General features: G+C 42.0%; 5 protein-coding genes across 7 annotated transcripts; 3 read left to right on the forward strand and 2 right to left on the reverse strand.

Moving 5' to 3' along the window:
• The first annotated feature begins 1015 nt into the window (after window positions 1-1015).
• tomm5 (translocase of outer mitochondrial membrane 5 homolog (yeast)) lies at window positions 1016-1701 on the forward strand. The gene is made up of 2 exons (XM_071458368.1): window positions 1016-1226; window positions 1532-1701. Exons 1-2 carry the CDS (start codon window positions 1106-1108, stop codon window positions 1564-1566), a joined length of 156 nt encoding a protein of 51 aa, XP_071314469.1. The 5' UTR covers window positions 1016-1105; the 3' UTR covers window positions 1567-1701.
• Window positions 1702-2569: 868 nt separating this feature from the next.
• LOC139606282 (zinc finger and BTB domain-containing protein 5-like) lies at window positions 2570-5237 on the forward strand. The gene has a single exon (XM_071458359.1). It carries the CDS (start codon window positions 3021-3023, stop codon window positions 5100-5102), a length of 2082 nt encoding a protein of 693 aa, XP_071314460.1. The 5' UTR covers window positions 2570-3020; the 3' UTR covers window positions 5103-5237.
• A 178-nt stretch (window positions 5238-5415) lies between these two features.
• grhpra (glyoxylate reductase/hydroxypyruvate reductase a) lies at window positions 5416-9161 on the reverse strand. Its single transcript, XM_071458365.1, has 9 exons — window positions 8571-9161; window positions 8264-8394; window positions 7533-7605; window positions 7306-7422; window positions 7095-7183; window positions 6847-6948; window positions 6580-6715; window positions 6340-6470; window positions 5416-6208 (listed from the first exon to the last, which is right to left on the reverse strand). The coding sequence occupies exons 1-9, from the start codon at window positions 8654-8656 to the stop codon at window positions 6087-6089; spliced, it is 987 nt and encodes a 328-aa protein (XP_071314466.1). The 5' UTR covers window positions 8657-9161; the 3' UTR covers window positions 5416-6086.
• Window positions 9162-10720: 1559 nt separating this feature from the next.
• Window positions 10721-23320, forward strand: ssh3 (slingshot protein phosphatase 3). 2 transcript variants are annotated; one of them, XM_071458361.1, is made up of 17 exons: window positions 10721-10855; window positions 11981-12145; window positions 13536-13573; window positions 13689-13875; window positions 15591-15706; window positions 15851-15919; window positions 16774-16839; window positions 17011-17193; window positions 17501-17594; window positions 17741-17869; window positions 18104-18150; window positions 18294-18440; window positions 19131-19331; window positions 19503-19728; window positions 19829-19930; window positions 20038-20133; window positions 21739-23320. In XM_071458361.1, exons 2-17 carry the CDS (start codon window positions 12098-12100, stop codon window positions 21865-21867), a joined length of 1878 nt encoding a protein of 625 aa, XP_071314462.1. In that variant the 5' UTR covers window positions 10721-10855; window positions 11981-12097; the 3' UTR covers window positions 21868-23320. The 2 variants fall into 2 exon arrangements, with proteins under 2 accessions (XP_071314462.1, XP_071314461.1); XM_071458360.1 differs by having other exon boundaries at window positions 19802-19930; window positions 21739-22003.
• Window positions 23321-23367: 47 nt separating this feature from the next.
• mrpl18 (mitochondrial ribosomal protein L18) lies at window positions 23368-25087 on the reverse strand. Of its 2 annotated transcripts, none has more exons than XM_071458367.1 (4): window positions 24840-25087; window positions 24516-24684; window positions 23767-24001; window positions 23368-23657 (listed from the first exon to the last, which is right to left on the reverse strand). In XM_071458367.1, exons 1-4 carry the CDS (start codon window positions 24925-24927, stop codon window positions 23580-23582), a joined length of 570 nt encoding a protein of 189 aa, XP_071314468.1. In that variant the 5' UTR covers window positions 24928-25087; the 3' UTR covers window positions 23368-23579. The 2 variants fall into 2 exon arrangements, with proteins under 2 accessions (XP_071314468.1, XP_071314467.1); XM_071458366.1 differs by having other exon boundaries at window positions 24516-24726; window positions 24840-25071.
• Between the last annotated feature and the right edge of the window lie 129 nt (window positions 25088-25216).

The following is a 25216-nucleotide window of genomic DNA, read 5'->3' on the forward strand; positions in this document are numbered from 1 at the left end:
CCTACTTAGTATGTCCATCTTCTGCTAATTTAAATACTATATGTTTACCTTTATTAATAAGGACTTTAGCATTTTATTTCTGAAGTCTGATGGGTTGTGTTTTATATTACAATGTTGTATATATCAATGAACCAAACTATTACCTACTAGAATTATTCTACTGCAACTAGCCTCCTCCTCCTCCTCCTCCTCCTCTTCCTCCTCCTACTACTACTACTACTAATAAGAATAAGAATAGGATTCAATACCTTGATTCAGTGACCACTGTAAAACCTGAAACAAATAGACAGCAAGCAGGGCTAAATTACCAAATGGGTAAAGCAGAAAACTGACCCAGGGCCCCAGACATCCAGGGGCGCCAAATGCCTCATATTCATTGTGTGTCAGATAGTTTGTGCTAATTCAATTAACTGCAAATTTGTTTGCCAATTTTAAATAATAAGGACGTCAGAGTAGGTCCAGCTACCCATGTGTCAAAATTTACATGTTGCATATTCATAAATCAATTTGTTTTTAAGCAAATCCAAGTGTCCCCTATACTTGATTCGGCTATATCAAAAGCCAAAATACATTTTAATTTTCCAGACGGCTAGAATAAAATATTTCCTTAGTCACATATATCTTGTCATCTGTGTTAAAATAACAATTAACGTGCTATATTAGCGTGGATGGGACTATTTGCATACGGTATATTTACAGTTTTTCCTCTCTTTATTAACAGAACAGTATGTACATAAGATGCAACATAAAGAAACCTGATCAGGAATACAACCACTGAGGATTTATATATCATAACTATAATAATAACTTTTTTAAAAATAATAAAACAAAATATAAAATGTAAACTAATATTGTATATAATAATTGTATAATATAAAATTGTAGGCTGCTATGTTCAAATAATTATTAACGTTTACATTTATGAGCGACAGAATTAATTTTTGCCTTCTGGTGTCTTCGTGCCGTGTGTCCCTCTGTGCGCGCTGTCGCTGACGACGCTTCCGGTTTTGCGTATTTCCGGTTTAGATTATTTCATCCATGCTCCCGAAACGGTGAGATTTTTTTGACCCCAGGCGCGGATTGGCGAAATAAAACCACAGCGACGATGTTCAAACTGGAAGGACTCGGACCTAAAATGGACCCAGAGGAGTTGAGGAAGAAGATGCGAGAGGACGTGATCTCATCTTTGAGAAACTTTCTGATTTACGTCGCCCTTCTCAGAGCCAGTGAGTACAAACAGGCGACACTGACATTTGTGAAAAAGGTCTCACAGGTATTTAGGTCATGTGTGGTCATCTCTCAATCAGTGTTTGCCTGTTTTCTGGGGTTCAGTATCTCATAGAAGGTGATACAAACATTACAGCAGCACCAGCTTTCTTGTCCTGAAGCCATAGAGGATTCAAAATACCACAAATGTCACTATACTCACACATGTTGCCCACATACTAGGTTGTAATTGGAAGACGGTTCTGCTAAGTTTCTCGGCATGGCCTCAGCAGAGTCCAATAATCTGTGTTTTCTGTACGTACAGCTCCATATGTGTTAAAGAAGCTGGACAGCATATGAGTGGAAGCAGCCGGTCTCTTCTGTCCTCCACCCACTGAGAGTTTACTGCATCAGAGACAGGACCATTACCATGAGCAGACAGCTGGGGCCATGACAGCACACCCTGTGGGAGATGAGCAGCGTCTGTCCATCACTGCACCGGAGAAAACAAACTCGTTCTTGTTTCTAGTCTTGTTCCTTGTCGTAAACTGTAGTCTGCCTTTTTTTTTGTTTAATACGTTGTGGTCATTGTTAAATGCAGTGTAAGATAATGTGCTACTGCGTCACACAATAAACAGAAACTATGATGGATCTGACGGGCATTATTTATCATTTTGATTACGTCTGAGGGTGATCGCTGGTTATCATAATGTATCTTAAACTCTCTCAACGACTGACCCACCTGCAGCAGAAAAACTTAAAGTTGATGCCGGCAATGTCGGTATCTTGAGCTCACAGTAGGCGTGCAAAAGCCAATTTAATTCTGAAGCTGTTAGTTACAGTGTTACACTGCTCAGAGGTACATTATTCAGATTTTTCAGGGAAATGCTGAGAAATTGTTTTCCTTTTCTCTTTAACGGTGAACCACAAAGTACTGTTCCTATTTAAGGAGATACAGAGATATAGGACCTTTAATTGTCAGGTTGTGAGATCTGAATGGGACTCCTAGTCCATATTACTAATATGTCAAAGAAATGTTAAAATTAAGCAAGCTTTCTTAAAAAACAACAACAAAAAAAACACGAAATGCAAATTCCATGTTTTTTGCTTGAGATTCTTAACTGGGGTGATGAACCTCAAGACATTTTCAGATGTCAGAAGCATTTCTTAATTGACCTTTAGCAAATTCACATCGAGTTTCCTTTACATTGTGGAATAAATTGACTTGCATTCTGCGAACAATATAAACAAGATGGTGATGAAATGAATTTGAACTCAGCTGAGGATTACAGAAACTCCAGCTGAGTTGCAGTTTCGGGGGATCACCATCTGGGGGCAGTGTTTTATTCTGGGGACAGAAGAGAGTGAAGTGATGGAGGCGTCGACAATGGATACGAAACTCAGTCTGGCTGTATGAGCGCTGTGAATTATAAACATTAAAATAAATGGAAAAGGCCACAAATCAGGATATTGGCCGTGAGTGAGGAGCAGCTGCTGCTTGTGCAGACACAGCCCGAGTCTGCGGGGCATCCTTCCGCGTTATTGTTGCACCAGGCCCGCCCATACTCCAGATCATCTCCAGGAAACCCGGCTACAGCGGACAGTGACCCGCTGCACATCACGGTGGAGGTAGGCTGCTGTGAAATGAGTCGGAGTCACGTCAGACCGATCCCGTTTCCAGCAGATCAGACGTGGAAAGCGAGAGACGTCTTAAAGCGCAGTCCCTGAGCGGCTGTGGGCTGTTTGTGTCACTGTGTGAGTGAATCACCAGTGGCACCTCCAAGGTTAAAAACTGCCCGGTTCCGCAGCCCATCATGGACTTCCCAGGTCACTTCCAGCACATTTTCAAGCAGCTCAACCACCAGCGCCTCCATGCCCAGCTGTGCGACTGTGTGGTGGTGGTTGGAGGCCAGAGCTTCCAGGCTCACCGCTCCATCCTGGCGGCGTGCAGCTCTCACTTCAGGGCCCTCCTGAGCTCCAGTGAAAGTGCTGATGAGATTGGAGGAGCAAGAGCTGACGGAGCCGAATGTGGAGGCCCCAGTGTGATGGAGCTAGATCCAGAGGTAGTGACCCCCGAGGCCTTCTCCACCCTGCTAGACATGATTTACACCTCCACCCTCTCCCTGGGGGCCTCCAATGTGATGGATGTGCTGTTGGCAGCCTCGCACCTACACCTGAACACTGTGGTGAAGGCATGCAAGCTCCACCTGTCCAGGAAAAACTTCCCTACCGCACCACCTAAAGAATGGAGGTCAGTGCAACAGCAGCAGCAGTGTCCCCCTTCACAGGCAGACAGGGCGTCCACGCTTCAGCAGGTCACATCTGCTATGGAGGAGGATGTAGATGAACAGGGAGTGGGAGTTGAGGTGAGCCAGTCGGGTGGGGTTGAAGATCAGAGGATGAGGAGGACAGACAGTGGCGAGCAGAGTGCAGCAGCACCGTTCTCGAGACTTAAAAGGAAGTCCCATGAGGACGGGCTCAGCGGCAGGAAGAGAAGCTGCAGAGTGTCCGTGGGAAACTACAAGGAGTGTTCCCCTACTGTGACCAGCCGAGGCACCGTCAGCACAGAGGAGGGAGGGGAAGATCTGCAGTCCCCAGACTGCCTGAAGACGACTGATGGACTCTGGGAGAACCGAGGCGAGGAGGCGGAGGAGGAGGTGGAGGAGAAATACGAAGCAACAAAGGGAGAGTCGGAGGAGGTCCAGCTGCCGAGCCAGTCTGACAGTAGCACAGGAGGTGTGGGTGCATGGGAGAAGACTGGAGATACAGGTGGAGACACGGTGGTGAAAGTAAAGGTGGGAGAAGAAGGGGAAGAAGATGGAGAGGAGCCAAAGATGGAGGTGATTGAGGTGAAAAAGGAAAATCTAAGTGCATATTCCCCAGATTTAGATTCTTCTCCATCTCCAGCACAAGACTGCACTGAGAATTTGAATGCACAAATAAATGATGAGAAAAGTGCCACAGTAGCCAGCCCAGCAGAGGGTGGTGTTGGCACTTTACAGTCTCAGCTGTGCACAGCTCTTCAGTCTGATGCACACGGAGAGGCTGGAGGTTTGGGTGAGGACTCAGTAGACGGTGAAGGCCTGGACAGCCTGTCAGAGCTGGCCTTCTCCTGCTTCCTTAATCCCAGTGCTGAAAGTGTAATGGGAGCTCTGGAAGAAGAAGACAGCCTGGCTAGTCTGACAGCTGCCGCTACTGCAGCTGCCGCTGCCAGTGATGCTCCTGCAGCTGCTGGTAATATAGGTGAACCATATCAAAACTCAGAAGCAAATGCCTCTTCTGCTCAGTCCTCTGATTCCTCTTCCTCCTCCTCTCTTGTTTTTCCAGTAACTTCTGTCCCCTTGCAGCAGCTTCTACCGACTCAGAACCCTGGTTTTAGTGACACGCTCATCCTGCAGCCCACTCAAAACACTTTAGCAGGGTTTCTGAGTGGCATCAGACCAGGCCTCAGCCTGGAGGCCTCCCTCGTCCAACCCTCCAGGGTTGGGAAAAGCTCAGGGGCAACAACCTTCCGTCGCATCGCCCCCAAAGTGCCGCCCGGATCAGAAGCCGGCACCGATCCTTCCTCTTCCTCTGGATCAGCGGGGGATGCTGCTGATCGGCCGCCTCTGACCAGAGCTTCAGAGGATGTTCTGTCTAAGTGCAAGAAAGCAGCTGCTGAAGACCATGTGCTGTTAGTGGAAGGGGAGAAGAAATATGCCTGCAACATCTGCTGTAAGACCTTCATGAACCTGACTGACTGCAAGAAGCATATTCGTGTCCACACAGGAGAAAAGCCCTATCCCTGTCCAAAGTGTGGCAAACGCTTCAGCCAGTCCTCCCATCTTTACAAGCACTCTAAGAATACCTGTCTAAACTGGAAAGATGACCAGTCATTCTCAGACACGCTGCTCTAACCTCTTTGATAGAGGCACACGATTCTTCCACAAAAAAAATCTGTGAACTTTATTATTTATTAATAATAAATTAATAATTAATTTATTATTAAATTTTTGATTTTATGTTACATGAAATCAAAGTCAATTTGCTGATGTATCTCTTAAGTTATTTAATGTTTTATGTTCTCAACCATGCTGTGATTTTTTTCATAATTGAAACAGATGAAAATGTAGCCAAACAGATGTGAATGCACACAAAAAAAAAATGCACTAAAATTTTTTTCTCAAACATGGTTTATATCATGGCTTGAAGAGTGATGAGAATAAATAATGCACTTGGTGATTTTTTATTGATCTCAGATCTATTTCAAATGTGAGGACATACACACATACCTTTACATTTCTACTAAATCACAGGTTTTAATCTTCAGAAAAATCCCATTTCACACAAAACTGGAGTGTTGTACTGTTTAGCAACAGAGGACATGGAGCCTTATCGTTAGAATAAAGTGCAGACCAACAAGCACTGGATTTAGAGATAACAAACCACTGATTCTATCCCGAAGGAAACATTTTAAATGCAAATGAGATGAGGTTTTTTACAGTTGCACTGTAATTTCCATAGGACCAGGCAACACAGTGTGTTTTGAGAAGGACTAAGATAAAGGAGTGCTGCTGGTTTGTTCGTTAGTCTCTTTTTCATGAACTTGAAATGACTAAACCTTGAACTGAGCATTTCCTTCCTCAAAAAAGGCACACTGTGTATTAAAAGTGCAACTCTGTCTAACTGGCAGGATCAAATGAAACTATCAAGTTAACAATGACATGATGTAAACACATATCTGAGAACATCTGAACTACATTAGTATTCTTACTATTCTTTTCATCCTCTCGCTGCTTTGATCTCACATCAGAGACCATTATCAGAGCAGCGCACTGCTGTTTTCTGATATCCACGCAGCACCGGAGGAGGCAGTAGGCACAGCGGCTCCGTTTCAGGCTCTAGAAGGTGAGTTCACTGGGCATGTCCGTGCCCTGTAAACCACCCAGCAGGTTTCGCGCTGCCAAGGCTGACATGATGCCCCTTGTGGAGTAGGTGGCACTGCCGATGTGTGGCAGCACCACTTCACAAGATAAGAGAGGAAAGAAAAAATACAATTAAAAAATAAAATCAAATTTCACACGTGAACTTTTTTTTTTGTCAAATCAGGAAGCAATGTGGGAAGGCATTTTTCTAGATTGTGCACATACTCACCACAGTTTTTTAGTGTAAGGAGAGGGTGGTTTGTTGGGAGCGGCTCAGGAGTGGTGACGTCCAGTCCAGCTGCAGCTATCTGTCCGCTGCTCAAAGCCTCGTGCAGATCCTCCTGGTTCACCACAGCCCCCCTACAACCAACAATTCATGATGTCATCCTTATGAAGCCCATGGGTGCAGAGTATATATTTACAATCTGATGCTTTTTTTCATAATGCACACCAAGCTTTGTGCTGTTACCTGCTTGAGTTGATGAAGACTGCAGTCTTCTTCATCTTGCTGAAGAAGGCCTTGTCACACAGCCCCTGGGTTTCTGGTGTCAGGGAGCAGGAAACAACTATGAAGTCGCTCTCAGACACAAGTGTGTCCAGGGGAACTGTTCGACAGAGGGGAGAAGAATTAGACAGTTTCATAATAATAGATTTTCACTTGTAGCCTGACTTTACGGCTTTACTGTGTTTTTAATCATTGCCCTTTCACTGTTAAGGTTTCTCTTCTTATTCTTACCAAACTCTCCATTCACCTCTGCGGCGTGGGCCTTGGCTGTTCTCCCAGAGTATAGCAGCCTCTTCACTCCAAAGGGCATGAGTCTCTGAGCAATGGCCATACCTGAACACAAACGCAACCAGTCACTCACCTACTGACAGGTCGCAAACTTTGTGAGGAAAATAATGTCACATGTTACCAGTTAGATATGTCAGCATGGGATTTTGGTCATACGCCAAAATAAATGCAGCAACAACAGCAAGCCTTACCAATGCGTCCCAGTCCAATGATTCCTACTGTGCTGCCAGAAAGACCATAACCACACAGCCAGAGAGGCTTCCACGAGCTCCAGCCACCACTGAGAGAGAAACAAGAAGACAGTATGACCATTGTGCGGCGCCGTTAAGGCAATTACAGAAACACAATCACAATGAAAAGAAAACACAGACAAGGGTCCATGTGTAACTTGGTGAGACTGACTTTTTGACCTCCTCCACTCCCTCTGGTAATCTGCGAGCAGTGGCCAACAGCAGCGCTACAGTCAGTTCAGCTGTGGCATCAGTCAGCACATCCGGAGTGTATCCAACACGTATGCCTCTGCAGAAAACACACACCAGTAAAACCAGAAGAGGCCACATGACACTTCATCCTACGTGTCAAGAGTTGGTTTTGTCAGTTTAAACTACAGTTTTTTTGGTGTAACCTACCGTTTTTTAACTTCATCGAGAGCCAAGTGGTCAAATCCCACAGACAGGGTGCTGATGACTTTTAGGTTTGGCCCTGTAATCAGAGAGAGATGAGCTGAAAGACTGCAATCTAGACACTTGTACTCCTGATCAACAGACTATTACTACTGTCTCATGTGTTTTAATTAAAGCTGAAACAATAAATGGATTGAATGATTAGTTGATTGACAGAAAATTATAATCATCAATAACATCAAGTATCAACGCCACAGTGTAGAAACACTCTGTTACAAGTAACAGTCATTAAAATTTGACTTATTAGTCTCAAAATATATAATTATGCAGAATAGTCCATTTCAGAATAATCTGTGTAATATTACTGGATTCTAATTATTGGTTCACTTTAATATTGCAAATAATTTTAACTTCTTTTTATGTTGCTGGGCAGCTTGTCAAGTTCCCTATGGGGATAAATAAAGTCTTATCTGAACCTATAATAACACATCATAATTTATTGGTTTCTTATATTTTATTTATATTTTATATTATCACCAGAATCCAAAAAGAAAGAAGTAGCTAAAGTTATTAAATAAATGTGGTGGAGTGAAACCTACAATATTTGCTGTAGTGAAGTAGAAGCATAAAGTAGCAGAAAAATACAAGTACCTCAAAATTGTACTTAAGTACACACAACTCCCTGGAAATAAAAAGTACCGACTCTCAACTGATTTCACAGATGAGGGGCAGGCTACCTGCAGCATCCAGGACCTCAGCATCGATCCTGTCTGACAGCAGACACAGAAGACCGTGGGCCCCCTGCACACCTTTGAGAAGCTCTGCTTTCGGCATCGGTTCGTCCGAGTCCCAAAGAGACACTTCACACCTGTTTGCATGGAGACAGAAAGGGACAGAAGACAGGATGGATGTCATTCAGGTGGTTTAGACATAAAGCCTTAGATCTCACAGCCTGCACAGGTGTTTAAAACTGCTGTGAAGGACACACGTAGCTGATAAATGCTGATTCGCCAATATCAAGTGACAGTTAAAAACACTTCGTACTCCGCGGCCGCTGACAGGATCTTCATCCCCTCCTGCGGGATGCGCCTCGTCACGAAAACCTTCATGAGTTTTCCAGCTGCCTTCATCCCACTTTGAACCACTCTGACTCCTCTCCGGACACAAGACCGAGAAGTCTGTGGGGAAACTTCAGCGGGTTTCACCTTCAGTGCCTGCGGCCAAACAACTGCACCTCACATGCCCCTCCACACACCAGGAAGTACTTAGTCTCCTGTCAGTGCGCCTGCGTGGAGTTGGAGGTGTTTTACTTTAATGGGTGGGTCTGATGTGCTATCTTTGTCTCTGATGGACGTGTTTTCTGCACAAATTGGATTAAATGTAACGTCAAAGACAAAATTAAAAACCGCGTCTTGTCTGTCGTCCCGTCGGTCGGGATGTCAGCTGTATAGGTCGCTGAAAATAAATAAAGTAAATCAAAAATAAATCGCTCATCAGCCTGTTAAGACTCGGATCCGCGGCGTTCAGCTTTTTTCTTCGTTTTTATATTCAGGAGCAAAGTGTGATTCTCTCTAATCATCTCATCCCAGTAAGGGCATGTTTATATGTCTCTGATTCAGCTTCCTGGGTTCGTGTAAAATGTAAGGAGACGACAACGTCATAAGCGGTGGCCGCAGGACGCATGCGCATTGAAATCAGCACGGACGCGCATTGAAATCAGCCATACGCCAACAGAAAGTAAAAGTTGTCACATTTGAATCATTGCAGTAAACACATATCAATGCAGCAGCCAGCAGTGATTTATATAACAGCAAATAAAGTTACTCCATTGTACACACAAGTACCGTTTTGAAGTAATATAATACTCAAGTGTTTACATTTTATGTTACTTCATAGTTTTAGTCCACTACATTTTCAAAGGGAAATGTCTTACACAATGGTCTTATACGTGATCGTGCATTAACAGCTACAGATTACAAACTATGCAGCAGTCTGAAGTAGTTAAAATTACATCCATGTCGAACACCTACAACATTAAAAGTCTGTTTACACAGAAAGGCATCAGTAATAATCAAATACCATAAAATATAACACTGATAGGTGTCATTTTGCTGAATATGTACATTTGGTGCTGATTATACTTGTATAATACTAAACTTAAAGCAGTATTTTTTATTTTAGAGTACTTTAACATTACACTGCTATTTTTACTTAGGGATCTGAACACTTTCTCCACCACTAGCAGCCAGCCTAAAATAAGAAACAAGAAGTTTCTTTCTTGTTATCCATTTGTTTATTCATCACCAGTATAATTATACTCAAATGAAAATGACAGTGGTGGTTAGTAACAAAGTACATTTACAGAAGTACCATACTTCAAACAATTTTGAGGTTCCTGTACATTATCTGAGTATTTCCATTTTATGCTACTTATACTTCTACTCCAACACAATTTAAAGGCAAATATTGTACTGTGTCTAGAGAGGAGTGTCTAGAGCCAACATGACCTACCAGAACAACTTCAATGCTCCTTGGCCTCCACATCTCTGACCTCCATTCTTCCAAACATATTCCCTCATTTGGTGTTTTGATAAAAGTGGTGGAGAGTGCTGTCTAACACGTTGGTCCAAAATCTACCGGGGAATTCAAATTATAGTTCAGATCTGGTGACTGTGAAGGCCATAGCGTATGAGTCACATCATTTTTATAGTCTACTCAGCAAACCACTCAGTGACCCCTCACGCCCTATGAATGGCAGCATTGTTTTCCTGTTTCTCCACTCATTTTCCAGGTTTTTCCTTCACTTTGTTGCCCCTCCGTGACAGCTAGCCACTAGTCCCTCCTCAGTTTAACATTTCACACAAGACATATCATCAGTTTATAAAACAAACTCAACTACTAACTTCGTATGAAGTAGTCAAAACTAGTATTTAAAGTGAATTAATCTTGATCAGCTGCAACATTAAAAATGCTGCTTATAATTGAAGCATGAATATGACAATGCCACACTTTAAAATAAGCATCAGTCACAGGGTAGATGTTTCTACAGCAGGGATTTTGCAGGACTTATTATTTTTTAGATTGTTGTACGTAAACGAGCTTTTTTTTTTTATGGGCACCGCGGATGGACTTTGACGCACTGAGCGGTCGAGTGCGTATGACGTAATCGTCCACTCCTTCGTTTACTCTCTTCCCCTGGGGAAACCGCTGGGCTGTAAATGGTGAAGTCCTCACCCTCGAAACACAACAGAGGACGGAGTAAGGCGCCCTCGGTACAAACTAGCAGGCTTTAAAGGAGGATACTGGAGAGGGGACCCGGTCTGGAAAAGGTGAGAGGTTTCCTCCTTGTATTTTCCGGTTATTCATCCGTGCTGGCTTGAACACAGCAGCAGCAGCAGCAGTCGCAGCCAGCGCCGCAGTCAGCTGTTAGCTGCGACTGGCTCTAACAGGCTTCACTGCCTGTTGTTTGTGCTGTGGTGCAGTAAGGAAGCGCCGTCTCTTCTCACTCAGCAGTCAGGATCAAACCATTTCGCCTCGAATCCGGACCTGTTCATCACAGTGTCAGGATCCAAAGTCAGTGTGTTACCTGCATGCAACGAGCTGGAGCTTTATCAGATAATTACTGTCATATAATGCAGGCGTTACCATACTGAGATCATGTCTCAGGGACTGTCAGAAAACAGACTCAAGAAGAATGTGATATTTATATACTTTATTTTTATTGGGCAGTTTTACTGTGCATAATGACCCAAGGCACATCCTTAAATGCAGGTACTTTATCAACAATAATTAGATCCCATCTTAGCCCAACAAGGAAGTCAATTATTAGTATTTAATCTCATGTAAATGTTATTATGATAGTCTTCCTGTATTTTCTGCCTGTTTGCATTTATTACATACATAATACAAAAAAGTGTGGTCTATAGATAGTGCAGTTTAAAGTCTGTCTATGTAAGGAATGACAATAAATTCTACCTTTGATTGGAGATATGGATGAAATTGTCACCCACACTATATGCATTTTTTTTAATTGATATTTATTGTGAAAATATTTTGACATTTTCTTGAAACGCAATTGAGAAATTCTTTATAGATTAAATAATTAGATAAAATATTTTCTTTATACTATTTTTGTGAGGTGAATTACAAACAAGTAAAGGTAGTTCATCACATTGATGTAATAATCTAGTAAATCCATTAATGTCATTAAGCAATCTTGGCCTGATACAAACCAGAGATATGACAAAGTCTAGTATATAGTATATGTAGCTTGTGGTATGTACTCTCATTGCCCATCCTTACCTCCACAGGATTAAACAACTATGTGAAAACTATTCCTTCCAAATTTTGTACCTCTCTGAACCTGACACGTGGCGTCCTCAGACTTCTGTATCCCTGATACAAGGCCTATTTATTGGATGTAATCAAACCCAAATATTCATGTGTCATTTCAGGAAAAAAAATACCAGTATTTGCCCCACCCACTGCACACTTTTGGCGGAGGAACCTGCAGAGCCTGTCTGAGCCTGCCAGCAACAGCAGGTTTACTGGAGACAGACCTGTAGTGTGCAATGGCTCTGTTGACCCTGCACAGGATCCCATCCCTTGCCACCGCTCCAGTGAGTTCACTCCTCCCCACACCTTGTTGTACGCAAACAAGTTGGGCATTTTGCATCATATCCTCTATTGTTTTCTTTCGCTTCAGTTAGAGTGATTCAGAACTATGTGAGCTGCTCATGTTGGGCCCTCATAGTTCTGCATGAAGAGCTGTTGTTCCTGAATGTGTCCCTTTGTGGATATCGTCAAGTGCATTTGCCTAAATAATAATGAGGCTGTTTTGATTTTACGCTGTTGCCAGGGATGTGATTGCACAGGGCAAACATGCCACAGATTAGCGGTCATCAAAGTGATTTTGCTGCCATTCACATTTCGTTACAGCCATATCAGAGAGTGATTGAATCACTGTCAGTGTAGCTCTTTAATGCATCTATACAATCATATAAACACCATCTCATCAGCCTCTGTCTGTAACTTTATCTCTTCTCCTCTCATTCTTTCATTAAGATTATTTAACTTTACGTCAAAGGCTTGGCTTTTCTCCTGTTGTTTATCATTGCCAACTAAACCATAGATGACCTGACTGTAGGTCCAAGTCTCATTTTTTGCATATTTTGTCACAGGATCTAATCACTCTACTATCTTAACTTGTGTTCTCTCCTTTTTTTTCTTCTTCAAACCCTCATCGTTCCTCTCCTGGCTCCTGCCCACTTCTCCTCTTTAATTTCTGTTTTTTTTTTTCTTGACTCTGTCTGGACTTGTCAGTTGCGTAACAGGTAATGTTACTGTCTCAAGTTTGTTTCTCCGTAAACCCTGCTACTACCCCTTTCTTGTATTGAATTTCTCCTAAACGTCTTCTGTAGTTTCACTGCCAATCCCTTTGTTTTTATCTTTCTCCCATTAGTGTCCGCTTCCCTCTCCTTACATATCACTCTTTGTGTCTGTCTTTCACTGCACCTTATCTGTGTTGCACCACATTTCAGCCAAGAAAACTACTGAAATTTTATTCCGGCCATTTGTGTTCACACTTGAAACAGGAAAAACATCACACACACTCCCACCAATGCTCCCAGAAAGCTTGTTGTGGTGTTTAAGCACATTTGTCTTCATCAAGTTAGAAATGTGCCCATTTGGTAGCATTAGACACAGTGAGCAGCATTTTCTCAGAGTAATCAGTGTATTGCAACCCCTGCATCTGCCTGCCACTTCCTTTGGGATGTGCATATAACAAATCTTTTTCAATAGAAGCTGTGCAGTCTGCTTGACTCTATAGAAAAGACCCAGTTAACTGTGGTTAAAAAAAATGAAAATAAATTATAAAATAATCAATTGGAAAAAAAACCTCCAAAAAAACATTTGAGATAATAATTATGAAACACACATAGCAGAGGCTCGCTTTTGTGTTTTCCAGTCTGATGATGAGCCTTTCTTTGATTTATTTTATTTTCTCAGGATGAAAGCTTCCAAAGAAGAGGGAGACTTCAGAAAAGGTAGACATACGCTCGTGCAATGTCTGATTTGTCATTTAATTACAATCATAACAAAATGTCAACCAGCCGCTTTGTGACAGCAGTGTTAGACTAGCTGATGTCTGTTCGCCTCTAGGGAGAGCTTTGCCCTTGTGAAGGGGGCGGTCCTTCTGCTGGAAGAGGGTGAGGGAGTGGGCCTTCATGATGAGACTTCTCCCACTGCTACTTCTCCCGTGAAGCAGGGCGGTGGAGCGTCAGACACACGGCACCGACACCTCCATGCCATGATTGAACAGCTCAGACCAGAAGATACAATCAAGCTGGTGAGGCCCCGGGTTTCCGCACACATCGCAAATCAGATCAGTAAAATCTGAAAAATATCACACAGAAAAACTTCTGTTTGTGACCCAGTTATCAAAGTCTAGGTAGTCTATTTACAGTTGAAATCATATCTCAGGTAAGGGTCAGAACATCAATATGTTGAGTTCACTCATATAGTGGAATCACCTTCCTCTTTTTACAGTCTTACAATCTCCTATGCATTGATCTGATGCAAAGGATTGGTATTAGTATCGATACTGACCTTATTAAATTAACTGAGTATCTGAAATTATGTGACCAATCCACAATCCAAATGTTCTTTATTATTTTTTATTATTATTGTTCTATATTAATTCTGTCACAGTGGGTCACCAATCTCATCCTTGGCCTCATGTTTGTCTCCCAGTTATTCTTAATTATTCCGGTGAATTTCATGCAACCAGTTTTGCAGATTTTGGAATAATTTGGGGAATAAGAGAGCGCTGGTGTTGGCTTGTTACTCTGAAACTCTGAGATGAGGCGTCAGAATTAGTATCTGGGGAGAAAAACATGGATTGGTGCATTACTAAAAACCAGAGGCAGTTCTGTTCATTTTTTACATTCAGCAGAACATCATGTTCAAACATGTAATGTTTCCAACAGTTTACCTGTGAATAAGACCAAGTTTGATTTGATGCACCAGAGCAGGAACTCTAAATGTCTCACACACATCACACCAGATCAATTCAACTTAATCTGATCTTGTTTGCAGTTATTATATATTTAATTGTGCAGCAGTGTGTGGGTAGTGTGCTCCAGCTGGTAGACAGTGATATTCTGTCAGTTGTTAAGGGCAACATGACAACAGGATATTAAAATTTTATGTAAACATTTAAGTTGAATACCACGCAAATGGACTACACTGGTTGCCTTGGATGTTTCAATCAATGCCCTGCAAACAACGCAGTACGGTTGCTTTTTAAATCATAGCGCTGATTCTGAGTTGGACCAGAAAGTTTTCCAGGCAGCTGTTGGATTCATTTCATCATTAAAATAATTAAAATAATTGATGTAGGTAATCCATCAAGCAGAACAGCTCGCATCATGAAGAAAATCAAATACAGAAGATAAGTAAATAGCAAACATGGTCGTAATACAAACACTTTACGTGACAGTATCTTATATTTAAAATGTTGTTCAGTATTGAGCTCTTAAAGTATTGTTCTCGCAAACATGTGGACACACCAATGTGGAAGAATTTTTAAAGTACTGTAATCTGTGCTTTCAGCCATATCACCTGACTAATAATTCAGTATGATGGATAACCTAGAAATAAACTAAAACCAGATGTTTTCTGGATGGTAGAAGAAAAACAAATCAATCAATTTAAATATGCAAGATTTAGAGTTAATGGACTAAAACAAGTAAAATAAAAACACAGGTATGGTCCTTTAAGTGGACTTGAGCCAGTGTCTGGGTTTCTCTGTAAACATAACACTGACTTCCTTGATTTCATTTTCTCAGGAAGGCCAAGGAAAATATACCACACAGGATATTTTGCCCTGTGTGTAATCAGGCAGGTTTATTGAGTTTAATGGGCAACTCCAGACTTCAGAAGAAACTGAAACATGTTGCACAAAAAGTAGATTTATTTTACAGATTATCAGGCTTGTTGCCCTCCTCTCTGTCTCACACATCCTCTGCCTATGTCTCTGTGCTGCCCTCGTCCTCTCTGCAGGCGGTGCAGCTGGAGTCCGTCAGCCCCGTCAGGGTTAGGTATCTGATCGTCGTTTCCACCCTTGGCAGCAAGCAGGAGAGCATCCTGCTGGGCATGGATTTCCCCGACTCAGACAGGTGTGTGTAACCAAGATGCTGGCGTACTTTTTCACATACCATAAGATTAACATTCAGTTAACAGTGTCAGGTTCAGCTTCGATGTTTTAAACCTTAAACCTTTTCCTTGTCTTGATTCTCTGTGTCCTCGCTGCCTCTTTGCAGTGACCGGTGCACCATCGGCCTGGTTCTGCCAGTATGGAGCGACACGCAAGTGTACCTCGATGGAGACGGGTAAAGAAACATTTTTGAAAAACAAAGGGAGTGAGGATTGAATTAACTGTGTAAAAGCACAGGCGAGGAATTTGTGAGGCTGCATCACAGACGGTGCAGCTTGATGTCTGGGATTCTGGCCAGAGATAATGAGAATGAGTAATGACTATTTATGGAGTTAAATCATTCTCCATAAATTACAACTGTTCCTGTCACTCACTCAGAGCCTTACATAAGCATGGAGGTCATGTGTTTTTGAAAGTTAAGTATAGTTGGCTTCTCTTTGTGTTGGTACGTAAAGGTCAGTGAGAGTTTAGCTGCTGAAAGCTCGGGTAAATATCCTCCCTGGTTGCACTGTAGCACCCAGAACCCCCCAAATATTCACTGCAGCTCAGTTTTAGTGTTAAGTTTTTGCCTCACGTTCCAGTTTTTTGTTACAAATGTGGAAACTCTTTGGCTCAGATGAGGATGTAGAGAGGAGCACTGTGAAACTAAGAGTTAGCTGGTCTAAAAACAGTTGGGATCACATGGTGCAGTGGCTCTGCTCACAACTACTGCCTACTTAACTAATCTGCCATCACAGGCTAATTGCCACAAGAGACGGTTTGATCAGCTGCCATGTCACACCAGCATGTTCACCCCCGTCAGGCTGGATCGCACCTCCGCATGTGCTAATTTCTCTTTGTCTCTCTCACTGTCCTCACATTTTCTTTCCACACACAAGAACTTCACAAGAACCATCACTACTTTACTGTGGATACCAGTAGTAGTGCTCATAATTCTTGTTATCAGCGAGACTTCCTCCTTTCTCTTTCGCCTCTTATGCTTCCTCTGACTTACTTATCGGAGTTCATGTTTATGTCTTTTGTCCATAGTGGTTTTAGTGTGACCTCAGCTGAAGAGACCAGAATTTTTAAGCCTGTGTCCATGCAGACCATGTGGTGAGTAAAATGCTGAAACACAGGTATAAACACCAAGCATCATTGTCCTTTTTACGGCATCTAGCACAGGCTTTCATCAAGAAGTACACAACCTTTTTTTTTTTCTTTTTAAGCTTTCCTCACTTTCATGTAGTGACTCTATCATCTTGACTTTCTCCCCTCCGCTGTAAGGTCAGTGCTGCAAGTGTTGCATGGCTGCTGCGAGCGGGCAGTCAAGGCAGCAGTGATCCCAGGCTCTGGCCTGGAGTGGGCCCAGCACTACAACAAGCACATCGAGTCAGATCGCTTCTGCCTGAATGAGTGGGAGGCCATGAACGACCTGGAGTCAGTCCGCAAGGACGTTAATGGACAGAGGTAAGCTCCTGTTCTGTTTCAGTGTCCATTCAGTGTTTCCTATTGGTGAGCACAACTGAAACACTGTCTCTGGCTGCCAGTGTTGGAACAAGTGTTTACTTAAGTAAAAGTAGAAATAATGTAGTAGAGTAAAAGTATGGCGTGGTAACTGTTAAGTACAAGTGCAAGTACCTCAAATTTGTGTTAGTACTTGAATAAATGTACTGAGTTACGTTCTGCTGTCTGAAATGAAATGAAACCGTCTCATTGCTCACACACACACACCTGTCAATTTGTACTAAAGTTTTACTTTTCCTTGTCCGGGAAGTTCGGCAGACAGACTCTCCAATGAGAGTCTGATCAAAGAGCACCTGAGAGACATTATGAGGACTGAAGACCTGGACAACCTCACGTCTAAAATGGTGAGACTTGGGCAGATGCAAAGAGGAAATAGGCTTGAATAAAGGCAGAGAACTACTAGAGCAGGGCTGCAGAGTTGAATGGGTCAAATAAATAAGAGAATGTATGCAAGCCTGTATCATGTGACCTTTCCTTTGCTGTGCTGTAGGTGCACTCTGCCCTGGAGACGAGGATAGGCTTTGACATGAGACCTTACAAGGAGTACATTGACAATGAGATCCTGGTCACCATGGCTCAGATGGACAAACCCTCTAAAATATTCGACTATCTTTATCTGGTGAGTGATCGTTTGGCCTCAAAGACATTAACAAGTTTTATTTTACCACCAAGCTTAGAAGTCTTTCTTTTGCTTTGGTCAGGAAACTTACGGAAGTGTGCTTTCACCAGGATGTTGTATGTGACTGTAACTTCCTCTTTGTGGGAGATGTGTTGACAGTGACAGGGAAGAGAGCTGTGTAGGCCCTTTTTGTCCTCTGTGCCCTCAACTGAATATCTCTTTATCTGGTTTCAGGGCTCTGAGTGGAACGCAGCTAACTTTGAGGAGCTGCAGAAAAACAAGTCAGTGTTTTCACCTGCAACATTTTCTATAACTGTGTGTTCTTGTTGTTGTTGTCTCTAGTTTCCGTTGTCGCATGACATGGATGATACTGAAATGCTGAGTCACCACCATGCCTCTGAGTCTGTGTCTGTATGTCTTTCAGCATTGGCTACATTCTGAATGTGACGAGAGAGATCGACAACTTTTTCCCTGAGTCCTTCTCTTACATGAACATCAGAGTGTACGATGTTGAAGCCACCGACCTGCTCTCTCACTGGACAGACACATACAACTTCATCAACACTGCGAGGTAGTCCCGACACCCTCCACACATTGGGAAAACACCTGAAACCCTTGTTGTGGATCAGCATTGGCCGGTCTTTTGCAGATTACAACTGTAGACAAACACACAGCCATCACATTTCTGCCATCACATTCAGAATTGTCCAGTAATCAGACATTAAAATCAAAAAGGTTTATATATTTGTGACTGCTCTGATTGGCCTTAAACTCAGACTGAACTGTGAAACTTCTTGACTGCATTACTCAAATAGAGGGTGACAGAGAAAATAGCTCTTTTGTCATTTTCAGTTGCATTTGGACTCTTGAGAGAGAAACTCTGAGAGAGGGCTAAGCACGCTGAATGTGCTCTTCGAGTAGTAGTGAGGACACGCTCCATAAGAATATCTGGAAATGAAATGAATAAGAAGCATTATCTTACACCTGCAGCCTCTGCACACTCTGGGAGCTTATGTGGGAGCGCTACTCAAATCTTGGAAGGTCAGCCAGTTAGTATTGCTAAATTATCAGTGCTGCCACCTCTTCACAAGCTGGCAGCTTTTAATTATATATTAAAACATTGTCTGTCAAGCTGGTACATTTCAGTAGGGTATCCAGTTACTTCACACCATTATTCTTTCAGCATTTGTCACAAAATCTAAAAAAAAACAACAACCTCTAAACCACTCAGTGAGCTGCTCTTAATCTCTGTGTATCGCAGGGATAGTGGACAGGCGGTGTTGGTGCACTGCAAGATGGGCGTTTCTCGCTCTGCATCCACAGTGATTGCCTACGCCATGAAGCAGCAGCAGTGGCCACTGGATATGGCGTTAACCTACGTCAGGGATCGCCGGTCCATCGTGAAGCCCAACGAAGGCTTCATGAAGCAGCTCCAGACTTACAATGGCATCCTCAATGCAAGGTCAGCCATGGTGTTAGGTCTAACAATGTGTGAAGATCTCTATTCCAAAATGTAAAATGCAAACGTAAAAAAAAATATCAACATTTCCTGAGTTTGCCTCTGTTTGACTTTATTGATGTTGATTTATGGGCTCATATGAGGATTGTGCCATCTGTGCATTCATCATTCCAGCCAGCAGCGTCACAGCACACTCTGGAGGCGAAAGTCAAGAGACCAAAGACAAAAGTCAGTACGCAAGGAGGAGAGGGGGGAGGAAGGACAGCCGGAAGAGGAAGAGGAAGAGGATGAGGATGAGGATGAGGATGAGGGACTTGATGAAGAGGAGGACGTAGAGAGTCCAGATGAAAAAGATAGTGGTAGCCCGGATGAAAAAGATGAATCAGAGGAAGACACAGAGGTATTTACTTCTGAACACTACTGTCAATTTGTTATTTTAAATCCTGCTGATTTTTTTATCTTTATGGCTTCAGCCCTTTTATGTTCTCAAACACACCCAGGTGTTTGAAGACCCTGTCCCCATGTCTGACACCAACCAGGAACCTGGGCAGACAGGACCACCAGGGGGCAATCCCGTAATCACTGTAAATGAACCAGAAAAGGTGGGCAGGCCACCTGACACAATTTCACTCACGCACACTTCACCTGAAGACGTGGATCTTCCCATGTTACAGTGATCTTCACTGATTTTTCTGTCTGTAATCTCCAGGTCGCTCCGAGTGTTAATCGCAGTGGCAGGATGAACCTGTTCTCCCTCATGCAGTCCATTAGTGAACTGGATGATGAGGATAAGGGATGTGAACAGGTAAATGAAACAGTGTGTGGGGAGGAATGACTGAGCAAACGTACAGTCCACCTTTCATACTCTTTGTTGTTGTTGTTGTAAGTCAACCTTAGAGACAAATGGCTGATGTGTTAGTTGAAGACATTTACTCTTTAAGTAATTGTAATTGCACTTGAATTTAATTTCACTTCAAGTGTTTGTAGTTGAGCTGTAGTTGTGATACTGCCTATATTTTCAGTTTAAGTATATCTGTATATTTTTTAGTTGGTATTAAAAGTACAAAAGTACAAACTCTCAACTCAAGTACTTCACATTTGAAGGTCAACGTTTCTCTTGCCTTTTTAAAGATTTACTAGACTTGTAAATGTAAAGCAGAGGCTCCAAGTTCTTTGTGAAAGTGCCAGGAAATGGCAGATACAGGAAATGTATTGTACATTAGATAATTTTAGGGCTGCGACTATAGATTATTTTTATGTCTCCACGTCAGTAACAGCCATGGCCGGATTGCCTTGAGGGAATGTCTTCAAATTTGTTATAAATTGACTTGAACATTGACATGGTCTCGAGGATGTACTGATTAGATTTTGGTGGTCAAAGGTCAAGGTCACTGTGACTTAGAAGAGTCTGTATAGATGTGTTCTTAGTCAATCAGTGCATTTGATTGATTTTAATTTAACTCAATTTGATTTAATTTAACAGAGTAAATTTAATTTAATGTAATTTTCTTTTAAAGATATTTTTGGGCATTTGTGCCTTTATTATATAGGATAGGAGGGAGTGACAGGAAAGGGGCAGGGAGAGGGGGAATGACATGCAGGAAAGAGTTGGGCTGGTTGGGAGTCAAACCGGCAACTCGCTCATGTGGTACACACCTCACTCAGCCCACTAACTGGCTAAATTTGATTTGATTTAATAAATGTAATTCACCTTAATTTTAGAGAGAATAAAAATTTAATTTAATTCAAAATATTTCTTTAATAAAATAAAATAAACTCTTTAATTTGAGTACATTTAATTGATGTGTATGTAATGTAATGTTCAATTCAATTCAATTTTATTTGTATAGCGCCAAATCATAATATACATTATCTCAAGGCACTTTACAGGGTAAGGTCAAGACCTTAATGTAATGTAATACTCTTCATGACTTTTATCAGATTCCTTCAAATCCTTCTCTACATAAATTGAACTGAGTCTGGACAGACATGGATGTAAACTGCAACTTGATGAGTTTGCAGAGGCATTCAACAGGAAGCCAGTTATTCTACTCATTAGGAATTAATTTATTTTAATTATTATTTTTTTTCAATTAATTGCGTAATCATGTAGTCTTGCTGTGCTCTCTTCACTTTTCCTGTTTAGTCCATCTAACAGTCCAAAATATTTAATTTACTTCCATATATGACAAAGACAAACAACAAATGGTCACGTGAGACAATGGAACCAGATAATATTTGGGATTTTTGCTTGAAAAGTGAACCAGTTATTGGATTATCAATATGTCTGCTGATTCCTTTTCCACCAACCAGCTATTCAATTCATCTACTAATGGTTGCTGCTGTGGTGCTAATGCTCATTTCCAACTCTATAAGTAACCACTGTGCTACTTGCTTATTCTTTTCAAAGCTTCCTGGCAAGTCTCCAGGACAGAGGAGGCGAAGCCACGGGCGCCGAGGTCTGATTCACCAGAGAGCATGTGTGGATGTTTCACCTGAACCACGCAGCGTGCCAGACGCAGGTCAAAGCAAACCCTAAAGTGATGAAAGCTGTGGAAGAGCAGGGGGGGGGGGGTCCTTTAACAGAGGCAGACAGGAGGAAAATCATGGTGGAGGAAAAGTCTGGAATATGAAAGTTGAAAGTTTGCTCTTGCAACATGCCAAGGTTTTTATACACTGCTGCACTCTGGCTCAACTATACATTTTAGATTATTTTGATGGTTAAAGTTTTTATTTATGTTTTGAAGGTCATTTTCATTGCACTCTCATTGCATTTCTCTGTTATATAGATACATTTCTTATAATTATTATAACTGATAAATGATTATGACAGGATCCTGCTGCAGCCTAGCTATACCAGCAAAGGCCGGGATTCTGATTGATACACTGTTGTATTATTATGGTTTATAGTGTTTTTAGAACATATATCCCACCACTTACAGATGTACAAGTCTCTCCCTCCATGTAGTGTCCTCCCCCCTTTACCTTTTACCTTCTTAAGCTCTTTTATTACCACTCCAGAGATTATATGCTATGCAATTACTGTTCTCTGTAAATATGAGGCTGTATGCTGCCAATCCAATGTAGACAGTTTGAAATGATTTTCATATAATCTCATCAGAAGTCTTTTTAACAAACGTACATTGCTCGCAGATGGGAGGAGTGTACTGTCTTAAGCTGTGCATTATGGACCAAGTTAGGGCCAGTTCTGTGGCACAAGCCTGTTTGCCAAACCATGTATTCCAATGTGCCAATGAATATATATTTAATTGAAAATCTTTATCATGTCAGTATATTAAAAACCAATGTCACCCATTATATTTTTATTCATTCTATGTAAACACCAGGGCTATAGGAGTGCCTTCAACCTGAGAATGAAATATGACTCTATGACTGGTGTTTTTAATGTTTTTACTACGAGGTGGTGGCCAAATATTGTATGTATCTTGTACTGTTTCTCACTTGGTTTGATTGCAGTATAAATGTGACTTCCCAAGGTTTTGCATGTACGCATACTGCAGATCAACACATAATTGCTGATGAACTGGGTGCATGTTATGTGTTTTTATATCAGCCTGTGAGAGCAAATTGTTCAGGGGTTTCTCATGTATTTATATGGACATTCAATGGATAAATTATTCAATACATTGTTTTCAGATTTATGATCACAAGATGCTGATGTGGCACATTCTTATTTCATGCTGGTATTACTTTTTATCCAATGAACCCTAAATACAGCTCATGTTTAATCTGCATGCTTGCCGTTAAAAAAGAAGAGACCATGCACTTTATAATCCCAGAACACACTGTTCCCACTGCCTGAGCCAACTTCACGCTGTACTATGATCAAAATGATCAATTTTTCTTTCTTTTTTTTTTTTAAATCTGAAGTCCACATTTCTAAGCCTTGTTGTGTTAAACTCTCCACTTTCTGCACCTCACTCTTGTTTACAACAAGCACTATGAGTCAAAAATAAATGATTAACCTCAAACCAACCGCTTTGTTCCTTGATTAAATAACACACCAGAGGAGAAATGCTTATGTTCAGAAACATTTTATCCACAAAAGAAAAAGCAGAGGGACAAGCAACCTTACTTTCAGCGCTCATTTTGATTCTCTTTCTGTTGTAATTCACTGTAATGCTGGTCATTTTAATATCAGTACAGTGATAATTCAAAACAGAGCAGATATGGGAAAGGTTACAGAGGATATTTTAATAAAACAACAGATGTGATAGATGACAACTAAATTTAGGTCCCGACATATTTCCTTCTGGGTTCACTGAGTGTGATTCCTCCATCTTTCATTCCTTTCCTGAAAGCCTGAACCTGTGAAAGAGAAAAAAAAATCAGTAAGTGGTAAACATAAAGCAGCTGATAGAAGAAAAACACACAAATCGTCAAGTCTCTAAAAGCCGTTCACGATTGATGTACTCACAGCGTCAGAGCGGTACTCCCAGGGAATGGACCTGTACACCATCCTGGTGATGCCAGCCTGTTGACATCGATGTGCCAGCACCTCGCCCACAGCCTGACATGCTGCCACACACCTTGTAGAGGCCAGCTCCTTTTTCATCGCCCACTCTGTGGTTGAACAGGTCAACACTGGGACGGGAGAACTGCTGGAGAACACTTGTGCTGTTACGTGATGTTGGGTGCGAGAAAACACCAACCTGAAAAGAGAGAAACATGGTAAAACTGGAGAAACAGATGCAGGAGGATGCAAAGGGTTAGACAGTATGACTGAAATAAAAATCATAATAGAAGAAATTTTCCTTTGGACAACACAGTATCCTAAACATTATCAACCGATGTCACCACTGATAACATGGTAATATTTATATCCTTCCCATTCCTAGAGGAATTCCTTTGAGATCTCCCCGTCACCAAAAAAACAACAACAACAACAACAACAACAACAACAACAACTGCACATCTGCATGCACACAAAGGCGGGGCAAAAACATGAACAATAATACAGCAACTCTACATGTTATTTAAAGTATTTTTACCTATATCACATGACAGGACTTTTAAAAAAATCTTGTAAAGAGATTCACACAACTTCGGTGAAAATACTGATGATATAGCTACGAAAAATGAGAAATTAATTACCTGCTTTTACAAAGAGCTTAAAAAAAAAAGGTGTTTTGACTTTTCAGACAAGTGTTTCATGTACACACAGACCTGTGGTAGAACTCCCGATGGGGCCAGGTCGTCTTCCAGCCCCGGTCCTTCACAGCCAGAGCCATCTGCTCCAGGTTCCGGGGGTTTCTGTTCACAAAGGTCGGGTTCACAGCTTCATTTTCGTCCGCGCTGGGCTCCGGCTGAGAGGCTGCTTGGCTCAGACACCGAGCTGCGAGCCGGACAACAAGTAAACAGGCTGAGCGGCAAGTTACTGCGAGTCCAGACACAAAACCCAACTATTCGGGTTAAACTAGCCATTACAGGTTTGTTGACGCAGATAAACACAACACTAAAGACAATAAAGGTTAAGCAGCTGTGACTCACCTGTCTGGTTTGTAGCTACAATCGGGCGACACCGTTGAATTTGACCTAACAAACGACGCACACAGCGATTTAATCCGCTCAGAGCCATCTCCTCCCCGGCGGTGTTCACCTCACACACCCAAACACAGGCTCGGTCAGTGTACTCGTATCTGTTCAGGCCTTATATCCTTAATACATTATACTGTGGGGAAAAATTGGTTACGGGCTCAGCGTGACATGTCCGGCGCCATCTTTGACATTCAGACAACATCCGGTTCATTTGGTGCTCCTTCAGAAGCGGCACTGTGAGAAACAACCCGCTTTGACCCGTTTGAGTTCCGCTTACACGTCTGCATCAAGAATAGTTGGACTTGTTGCCTTTTTCACTCAACAATAGT

The sequence above is a fragment of the Trachinotus anak genome, unplaced genomic scaffold (genome assembly GCF_046630095.1).
Source record: "Trachinotus anak isolate AG129_WGS33_773 ecotype Australia unplaced genomic scaffold, CSIRO_AGI_Tana_v1 ptg000021l, whole genome shotgun sequence".
Taxonomy (NCBI): domain Eukaryota; kingdom Metazoa; phylum Chordata; class Actinopteri; order Carangiformes; family Carangidae; genus Trachinotus; species Trachinotus anak.